The following is a 10854-nucleotide window of genomic DNA, read 5'->3' as shown; positions in this document are numbered from 1 at the left end:
CGGATGACATTCTTATAAGCATAGTATCTATTATGGGGATGAAAGAGGCGGCTAAAACCAGCATTATTTCAAAACGATGGAGATACGTTTCGACCAAAGCGACTCATCTAGACTTTAATCCCTCAATTATATTCCCATATTTTAATTTAAAACACAGTGATCGTTGTTTTTCGTCTCGGGCCATAAAGAAGAAATATATAAATTGGGTGAATCAAGTAGTTAATTTACATAGTAGCCCATGTATTGACAAATTTACAGCCTGTTTTGGGTTTGAGAGACGCAAAATGGATGCTCGTCACATTGACAAATGGGTTCGATTTGCAATATCGAAGCAAGTTAAGAACATAGAGCTGAGCTGCGTCAGGCTTAGGAACTCTTTTTACACTCTTCGGTTCGATGACATCATTGATAGTAGTAGTAGTGGCATCAGGTTCCTCCAATCCCTTTGTTTAAAGTCAATTAATGTAAGCGGAGATATTCTTGAATACGTGTTGGAACAATGTCGATTCTTGGAACGACTTCATATCGAAGTTTCACCTACACTGGTGAAATTAAAGGTTGTTGGTTTATGTCTCAAATTAAAGCACTTGACAATTTCAGATTGCTTTAGTTTAAAACAACTTGAGATTGAGGCTGTCAATCTTGTCTATCTCCAATTTGATACTTTTGAGAAGGATCATTGGTCAAATGTCGTGTTCAAGAACACACCCAATCTTGTTGATGCAAGTTTTGCTGCGAGTCGTGTTTCTTATTTTACCCCAATCTTCCTGCAAAACTCACACCTTGCTCAAATCTCCAGGCTTTCCCTACGTATGCAGGTCAGTCCATTAATATTCTATTTTTATGCTTCATCTAATTTTTTTACCCATGATACCCTTTAATTTTGTCAGATTTTCTATGGTGCCCCTGCCTTTAAGAATCCATCGAAAATACCCTTGAGGTTCCATTTTTGTTCCCATGGTACCCTTAATCTAAGGTCCGTTGAATGGACGTTAAGTTTTGATGATGTGGCAATGAATCCCCCTTATACTAAAAAGAATAAGAATTCTCCAAATTTTTCCCGCCTAAATGAATTTGGCTATAATTGGATTTTTATTATATCATACTATATGTAATTGGACTTTTAATATATCATATTTGTTATTGGGCTTTCATTATATTATATTTACACATGGATTATACTAAACTTTTCCTTTTCCACTGATTAATACAAAATATTAATTATAATAAATTTACAATTAAATTTCAAATTGAGTTAAATATCACTTTTATTATTATTTTCTTTAATGTTTCTATCTAAAATACCGCGCATTCGCGCGGAATCTATACTAGTTAGTAATTACAAATTATTAATAAATATGAAATAAAAATGGAAAGCAAGGATACCATGGAAAATCTGTCAAAATTAAGGGTATCATAGGAAATTTCCATAATTTTTAATTACTAATTTATTGCCACGTCATCAAAAACTAAATTTAACGACTGTTATGTTAGGTGTACCATGGGCACAAAAATAGATCCTCAAGGATAACATAGGCATATCACAACTTATACATACTATATTATGATTTGAGAATGACAAGGATTGTATGAATAAGATTGTTTTCATTCAGTGTGTTTGATACATAGCCATATTACAACTTATATAAACGAGGCAAGGAAGATTGTTGCCGTATATACAAAACAACTATTGAGAAGTAGCACCATGAGAAATTTAACAAAATTAAGGGGTACCATGAAAAATTTCCGTTTTTTTTTATCATCAAGTTTTTACCATGAGTTTAGTGTGATCCATTTTTGATGTCATATATAGTTGGATGTATTATCTGCTGGATCTCTTCCAACATTCTGCAATCTCAAGCAGTTGACTATAATGGTTGATTATTGGTTTGAAGATGAGCTAATTGCTTGCATAAATCAATTTCTAAAGGCATGCCCAAACCTGTGTCAATTTAAGGTCGAGGTAATGTTCCACTATACGGGTACCCATTGTCGCTTATTTTTATTTCATTTTCTTCTCATATTACATCAGATGTATAATCCACTTACTGTAAATATAAACTTACAGTTTATAGATTTGGTTGAAGTTAGCTCGTTTGAGGAGGCTTATCAGCTGAATAAATCAGACTCGTTCAGTGATGATGATGAGGAGATTGGGGATTATAATATGGAATTAGACCGAAAAGTTCATCCAAATCTTAGAGAATTTCAGGTATCTGGATTTTGTGGACGGTTTATAGACGTCGAGTTAATATTGTTTATCTTGCGGATTTCGTGTAATCTTGAGACCATCATATGTGAGTGTCATCATGGTCATAGTGTTGCCGAGGAAGTTACTCAAGTTATAAGAAGTCGGGCTGATAAACTCGTGAAACTTATCCCCCCAAAGATATCCCTAGTGATTATTTAAGTGTGTATGGTCATTTACTTTCTCCTATGTATCGTTAGTTTCATAATTGTAAGGTCAATTATAGAGACCAATATTAACTTTGTATTGAGGATGATCGTTTTATCATGGATTTGATTTTGAGATGCTACAACAATTGTCTTTATATTTGCTCAACACTAATCTTATTTTTATTAATTCAGAAGACAATACTCAATCCATGGCGTGCACGTCATTAATTCAGCCTTTTTTTTTTTGGGAAATTCATGTTATGGTGGGACCCGTGAGTGTGCGATGTATTTATTTCTTCAGAATTCCGGCTATACAAATATGCGACAAATTCCGTCTTAGAACAAATTCTATGAAATAATACCATGAAATAATTTTATACATTCCGAATAAGTACAATAGAAATGCGAAAAAAAAAAAAAATACATCCAAAAACATTAATACCGGCCCAAATACATACCCGTCGATTTTGCACGGGTTTAAAACTAGTTGTACACAAATCTCTCACCTCATCTTTAAATTGTCTTATGACTTATTATTTGTATTAATTTTGCAAGTTAATTGTACATTTTTATAACATTTTTCTTTGTTGTAGACTGTAGTAGTTGATCATATTCATCGTTGTATGTTCTTTGGATATACCCTTTGTTTGGATATGGGAAAGAAGAGGAGATACATGTAAATAAGTAATTTCCTTTAGGACTGGGTTAGTAAAATGGATATGCATGAGTGTCAGAGTGTATGACTCTTTACCATATTCATCGTTATATGTTTTGGAGTACCAAATTGAACATTGATTGGATGGGCCTATTTTTGTGTTGAGCTTTTAAATTTTTTCACCGGCTTTTATTTAAAAAAAAAAATGTATAGGAAAAACAGAAGATTTGTCTTATATGCACAAGTGGGAAGATACCTGGCCCGTTTTAATGTTATAACGGATATTTCGTCTTAAGGGAACGCGGACACTTAGTGCTAGAGTTGCAGAGCCTAACTTAGCCGTATTTTCGAACAAGTGCTCGATTGTGACTTGAATGGACACTCAAGTTGTTCAATCATCCTTTGTATATAATTATGCATTCAATTTAGTTTATCGTACAAAGGTGCCGTTTGGCCAAGATTTACAAGTGCTTTTACAACTGAAAAAATAGAAACTAGGTCAAACACTATAAATTAGATGGGTGTAAAACTACTTTTGAAAAGTTAAAACTTAAAAAAAAGTCACTAAAAGTGGATAAAATTTTGAAATTTTACAAATCTATATAGTATAAAAATCAGGTTTTTTCTTGGCTTTTGATTGGCTGCTGAAAACAAGGAATTGGGATTTTTTTTTGGTGATGTAGGCTCTCTCATAATCATTGAGTGAATTAATTACCCTCTCTCCTACCTTCTGGTGATGTAGGGTCCCCCATGATCATTGAGTGAATTAATTATCATCTCTCCTACCTTCTTATATTCTATCACTAATTATTCATAAGCAATTTCCCTCCTCTCTTTTAAAATCCAACAAAATTAGATTAAAATCTCAAAAATATCTTTCCATGAAAATTGAATTATGAGCTCTTTAATACAAGATTAAATTTTAAAAAAATCAAATACTACAAATATATTACCTCAAATCAAAAAAATTACAAATAAAAAATAAAAAATATAAACTATATATAACAAAATTAGCTTAAAATCTCAAAAAAAACACCTTTCATAAAAATTGAAATCATATATATTTAAACTCTTAAAACTTAATATTTCTCGGATTTATATATAATATTTTGAAAGTATCATTATATATAAATGTTAAATATAAAATAATAATACTAAATTACAATATGAACATAATTTAAAAAAATAAAAAGAGTTTTAGATCTATGAAATTCACTACAAATCTAGAAATTTAAAAAAAAAAAAATTGGGCTTTAATTACGATTTGAACATAATAAAAAAAATCGAAACAAATAGTTGGACAAAAAGAAATTAATCATAAATTTATAACAATCGAAAAAATAATATAAGGAGTCAAATAAATACGATATCAGTAAAATCAATAAAGTAATCATATATAAATTGAATGAAGTCGTCCTGTAAAATTATTTTTTTTATAAAATAGTATATTTATTTAAGAAAATAACAATATCACGATCATAATTATGCCGATCTAACAATTTTAAATGACATGCAAATGAATGATTGTTTTGGAAATTGATTTTAAAAACATTTAAAGTTATTACTTACATGAATCTTTTTACATATTTAACCCAAATATCTTCAATATTGACCGGAAATGTCTTAAATACATAGTAATAAATTGGGTTTAATAAAAAAATGGGAGAACGATTGGATGAAGGTAGATGATGAAAACCCATATTTGAGGAAGATGAGTGAGGGTATGAGTGGCACTAAATACATGCGTTTAATTTGGAGTTTTTTAAGAGAGGGGAATGAGTGAGAGTGGGATGCGGCAATAAACAATTTTTGCTTATTAATTGACTCGAGCTTTTAATTGAACTTTTACATATATAGTCCTGGTGTGTTAACCGTTTTGATCAGTTGGACATGAAATCAGATCAAAACTTTTAGCTTGCGGAGCCTAAAAAATAGAAGCTCGAGATTCACTCACTCAGAAGATATGAAGCTCGCGGCTCTAGTTTGGGAAGAGATTGGTCAATGCAATAAACAAAAGACGGTTGTTAGATTAGGGAGGACCGAAGGACTAAAGAGGAACAATCAAGGATCTGGAATCGAAAATTCAAGTTATCTTCACAATTTCTCGCAACTGAACGTTCCTAACAAAATTCTACACATGCAGCTGAGCAGGTCGATGCAAACGCTGCTCGAACAAACATTAGTTCCTAACTAATGAGGATGTCAGCTCCGGAAAAAATCAACATTTTAGAACTTTCTGATGTTGCCTCCTTGGCCAAACGTTGACGATGATAGCTTGGGACTGGGGACTCTATCATCCGGCGCCCCAAAAAGTAAACGAGTCCAATTCATGGGCCTTTCCTCGGGCCTAGAAGGAACTTGGTCACTATCTTCTCCACCAGAAGCCTCATATCCATCACTGGTTGACCTCGACAGAGGGTCCTCAGCCAACAAACCGCCTCCTGTCACTGATGCGCTAGTAAGCCGTCTAGATTCCTTGGCCCCAGAAGAGGAGACATGGAATGGATGAGCGTCAGGTGATTCCAAGCTGCTATCAGGAGAAGATCCCACTGTATTACCGGCACTTGACATGGCCTGGCTGGTCCGAAAAGCGCTCCTAGCTTCTAGTTGAAGTGGGGCCAAGCTGCTGGTTGCTTTTGATGAAGCATTCACTAGCTGCTCCAAAGCCAGATCCGTGGGGAGTCTGACCTGATTATTACCCCGTCGTCTACTGTAGTCGAGCCGTGGGACCATACGTCGGCCACTACTACCGAAACTGCCGTCCCTTTCTACATTGGGTGGGCCCTCCCGTCTTATGACAGGCTGCAGTATCTTAGATCTCTTCTTCGCCTCTGAAGCCGCCTTTGAAACCTCTTCCGCATTTAAACGAGCTAGAGTCCATGGGCTGATCTTTACAGCAGGGTTCTTCTTCTTGATTGGTTCTTCCACACAAGACCTTTTACCATACGAACTTACGGATCCCGTGTCTTGAGGGACTACATCAAACTGGACAACCAAATATAAAATGCAGACATCAAGTAACCGGAAAAATGTTCAAAGTTTCATAGTAGTCTGCCTCTTGTAAGGTACAGGGTCTCAATACGAAACTATGTTCCTAAGCACATGGCTGACAATGACATGGATTAAGAAAAGTTACCTGATCCTCGACAAAAAATCTTGGAGGCGTGCACCAAGCACCTCGACGGAAAGTGTTAAATGAACTAGCACTGCTCATCCCAGTAAAAGAGCTAACTTGAGACATTTGGGGACTCTGTCCACCACCGACCTCTTGTTGCTCCTGCTCTCTCAGCGCCACAATATAGTCATATGTGCTCAGTCCCTAAAACCCAATTTTTCAAGAGAAAAAAAAAATGTACTTAACAACTGCTGATATAAACGTCAACTTTACGATTAACTTCTTCAAAAATTTGCCTGAGGGATTTATCAAAAACTTTTTCATATTGCCGTTTTTGAAAAGGTGTAGCTATAGTGTATTGTGAAAAAATCAGAAAATAAAAGTCAAGTTGACATCGGTTGACCACCAAAGTCAAATGAGAACGATATATATAAGGTGGTGGAAACATGTATTGTAAGATTGTAAGAGGCGACTGAAGCATAAAAGGTTCAAGTTACGAGAAATGAAATTTACAAGAAACCGTCACACTCACCTTCTTGATAAGGAGAATGTGGAAAAATAAAAGTTGAGCCAAAGGCAATGTAGCTATCATGGCTAAAGCAGTGCACACAGCCTACAAAAGCATAACATAATTCAAGAATTTGATTAATGTTATGTTGAGACACAACCAATCAACAATTCTCCACAATTACGAACGAATGATGAGAAGATTCAAAAATGAAGCAAAATTCTAAAATGGTAGAAAATCCCGAGAGAGATACGAAGCTAACCACTACAATGACAAAAGGCACGATAGAGAAACTGCTTCCAAGCTTTGAAATAATCTCCATTTTGAATCTCTTCCTCTCAAGAAAAGAACAGACCAAAACATAGATCCCAGTTGACCATTGCAGAATTAGCTGCAGTCCAAAATGTTAACTGTTAATACGGAGTACTACTCAAATTTTATGGAAAAAAAAAAACAGCTTGTTGAGATTCTATCTTATTGGAGTCGTAGGAGAATCGGTCATAAGCTCCCAGGCACTTGGTATTTACGGACTACTCTGAACTATATAGACGGGTTTGACAGAAGAATGACTAATTAATGACTTTTGTTTGATCACATGGGCCACGACTGTGTCACTTACTAGGAGGTGAAGCTTTTACTTACCAAAAGAAGCGATACCATCATGAGGGTGAAAAACTGCCTGTAGTTCCTTCTGCCTATACAATTATTGAGCCACTGCATACGAATAGTAGTATGCGAGAAAAGCTGGGTCAGTAATCAAGGTAGATCATAACTCAAGTAGTAGATAGCAAGAGTAATCTCAAATACCCGGCAGTGGTGATCAAAACTGTCAACACACTTATCGCAAACTCTACAATGCTTGCTGTACTTGAAAACCTACATCAGAGGCAGAATATGCTTACTTAACTTCATAGAAGGTGAAGAATTACGGTGAATATAGTAAGTACTTGTAATTCTAAATACCTCGACTTCACATAAACTGCAATAAAACATCCCATCTTCACTTGTTTGTCTCTCTGAAGATTCTTCAGACGGACTGATACATTTGCAAAGGAAATTACAAGGAAAGAACAAAATTCCACAGAACCAAGAAGAACAATGGGCTGATCTAGTTTGATGTTCATGTTCGGCATCAAAATCTTCTATGTTAGCATTTTGCTTTGATGAAATGGACTCCCCACCAAGGTTAGCGTCTTTTGCTTTTGAATGTTCATCAAAATTTGATGTCTTACAGTATTTCTTAGACCTGAAAACTCCTGAGTCTGCCGGATCAGCTGCTGCACACCAGATATACAGGCTCACGGCACCTACTATCTGAGAGAAAAAAAATTCATGATAAATTTTCTCTAATATAAAATCAGGCAGCAAGCAAGTACAAATGTTCAATACATGGGGGGCGGGATTCAAAGTTTAAACCTATGGCCTATCATCCCGAGAGCTCAACCTCTTTTTTTTTTTTTTTTTTTTCTGAGACAGCGACCATTATATTACTCAAAAATCAACATGAAATCACCTCAAATCAAAGTTAACATAAAGTCAGAAGAAACAATGTTCGCTATATCCTCCGGCCCCAAGCCCATCCAAAAGTTTAAACTCTAATAGAGTAGTCTATCTTTAAGACAATGTCAAGGCCTCGAGACTGTTTACAATAATACAAATCAGCAAAGGAAGCTTAGCAATAGAAATGTAGATCAGATTGGCGTCACATTTGCTTTACTATCACCAATGATTTGCCTAATACAGAGTATGCAGTATTAAACCATGTTCAAAAATCATAACTGAAAGGCCAGGGTATTCACCTTCACATTTGCATAATGGTCAACATTTATCAACTAACAGTCTAACACTATCTTAGATTGTTGCGCTTAATGATCAGCTACAATTACCTCATACTAAATGCTCTCCACAATTGGAAGTACATATATTTTAACTTGTGCTTGCTTTCAAGCAATTATTATTTCAGATCCCATAAAAAGCAAGGAATTAATGCAAACTATGCATAATCGTTGAAACTCGTGACACAAAAGAGGAGCGTTACACCATGACACGAGGTCCATCCCCCAAAATTTCTAAAAAGCCAAGACCAAACAACGGTAACATCCAGTTGGTCAAAATGACCAATCTATAACAAGTTCAAGGCAAATCACTTAAGTTCTGCACCAATTTACTCAGTGAAGAGAGCAATATGGATGAGTTTCTAAACCCAAAGACGGAATCTAAAACTACACTTATCACAAATCCATCCCCACCTCAATGTTAAGCCCAATGAAACTACGCTCACTTATCACTCACTCGATTGACAATGTACCTCCTACATCTTGTTTTTCAACCCTTTCTGAGCTAATAAATCACTAACTATGACAAAAGCTACCAAAGAATGAATTTTGAAATAACGCGAGCAAAAACCAGTAGTATTATTATGAAGTAATTTCATGAAGGGCAGGTAACTAAACCTAGTATATCATCAAATGACAATTTAAACAGCATAATTTAACCTCCTAAAGATGGTAATTAAATTTGGTATAAAACTAATGCTACAAGACAAATAAAAGGCACATTCCTGATCAACAAAACATGATTCTTTAAGGATGTATGGTGACAAAAACAAGAAACAAGGAAATTATCAAACACAAACCCAGAAAAGGAAACTAACCCATTTGAGTTGAAACTCATAATAACCATATGAACCCAAATAACAACAACCACCACATAAATAAAAGCATAAAACACCCAGATCTCAACTTTCCTTAATCTCACATAATCTAACACAAATACTAGAATAAGACGGTCTCACACTGTGAGACGGCCCTTTTTTATCAATAAAAGTGTGATTTTTATATAAATGGACAGTCTTGCAGTGTGAGACCGTCTCACACAAACATGAATCATCATTTGAAACCGTAACTAATAGATAATCTAATACAAACTTACAAGAGGAGTATAAACTCCCATGATTATGTACTGATAAATCATCTTTTTTCCAACAAATGGAGCAAAGAAAACATAGAATGCAAACCCCAATGCTATAAACACTGCTACAGCAACCACCTGCAACAACAACAACAACAACAACAAAAAACAAAAATTCCATCAACATTAATGAACAATCTTTGATAAAATAATTACCCATTTATTAAATTTAATAATATTAAATGGGTTGTTAATTAATTTACTTGGAGTGGATGATAAGGAAGCTGCCATCCATGCTTTCTCATTTTTTTTGGTAACTACAATGTTGAACTTAGTAAGAAAATTAATGTAAATTAACAGATAAAATTCATAAAAAGGATTTAAAATTTAAAATGTTAGGTAATTTTTTTTTATTAAAAGAAATAATGGGGGAATTATATCATTTATATTATTATATATGTCCTAAATTCCCATAATTTGAAGGGAAATGTGGGGAATTTTGGACTAGAAAAAGAGCCTCATTTTTTGTGTAGAAAGAGAGTGAGTCAATGAGATGGGTATGTAAGACCATCCCCAAGCAAGGTCAATTGCTTGGTCGTGACCTTGCTTGGTCACGGTTAATCAAGTAATTAGTATTGTTAATGTGTGACCAAGGGTGGTTAATTTGTGACCAAAAACAAGAAATGGTCAATTTGTGACCAAGGTTGGTCAATTTGTGACCAAGGTTGATCAAAAGAGGAGTCTTATTGACCTTCTACGTGTCAATTTATTATTGGTTGAACAATTATAAAACAATAAAAAACAATGATTGAGAATGTTGTAAAATGGATAATGATTGGGTTGATGACCTAGGTCGCGACCTTCTGCTTGGGAGGGTGAAAATGAGTCAAGGTTAATAAGTTAGGATTAAGAGTAAAATCGGATCGCGACCTAGTTAGCGCGACCACTGCTTGGGGATGGTCTAAGAATGAGTGATGGAGAAGTAATATTCAGATTGTTTTTGCACGAATTTAGAGATGTTGGATGGTGAATTAACACAAATTATCGTTTAATATGATAATATTCGTCTTAAATTTAAAAATAGTTAAATACAATAGATGAGGAAAAAAAAAGAATGTAAGAATTGTTATTTAACTCGTTTTTATTTTAAAATGGATACGGTGTACTTGGGTCTAGCGTGAGACTTAGGCCGGTTTTTTCGGATGATAGAAGCTGAACTGAACTAAAATGAGTTAAACTATGAGTTAATTTGTGAAAACATGAGTTGAA

General features: G+C 34.6%; 2 protein-coding genes across 2 annotated transcripts; one reads left to right on the top strand and one right to left on the bottom strand.

Annotated features, from left to right (window-relative positions):
• LOC141632232 (F-box/FBD/LRR-repeat protein At1g13570-like) lies at positions 1-2534 on the top strand. Its single transcript, XM_074444797.1, has 4 exons — positions 1-818; positions 1814-1963; positions 2069-2412; positions 2449-2534. The coding sequence occupies exons 1-3, from the start codon at positions 33-35 to the stop codon at positions 2408-2410; spliced, it is 1278 nt and encodes a 425-aa protein (XP_074300898.1). The 5' UTR covers positions 1-32; the 3' UTR covers positions 2411-2412; positions 2449-2534.
• A 2525-nt stretch (positions 2535-5059) lies between these two features.
• On the bottom strand, positions 5060-10152 carry LOC141644124 (putative protein S-acyltransferase 22). Its single transcript, XM_074453582.1, has 9 exons — positions 9849-10152; positions 9607-9723; positions 7639-7989; positions 7483-7551; positions 7318-7389; positions 6938-7066; positions 6700-6780; positions 6189-6371; positions 5060-6037 (listed from the first exon to the last, which is right to left on the bottom strand). The coding sequence occupies exons 1-9, from the start codon at positions 9888-9890 to the stop codon at positions 5279-5281; spliced, it is 1803 nt and encodes a 600-aa protein (XP_074309683.1). The 5' UTR covers positions 9891-10152; the 3' UTR covers positions 5060-5278.
• Positions 10153-10854: the final 702 nt, after the last annotated feature.

This window comes from Silene latifolia, chromosome 2, assembly GCF_048544455.1.
Source record: "Silene latifolia isolate original U9 population chromosome 2, ASM4854445v1, whole genome shotgun sequence".
NCBI classification, from domain to species: Eukaryota; Viridiplantae; Streptophyta; class Magnoliopsida; order Caryophyllales; family Caryophyllaceae; genus Silene; species Silene latifolia.
This window is presented reverse-complemented; position numbering and strand designations above follow the sequence as displayed.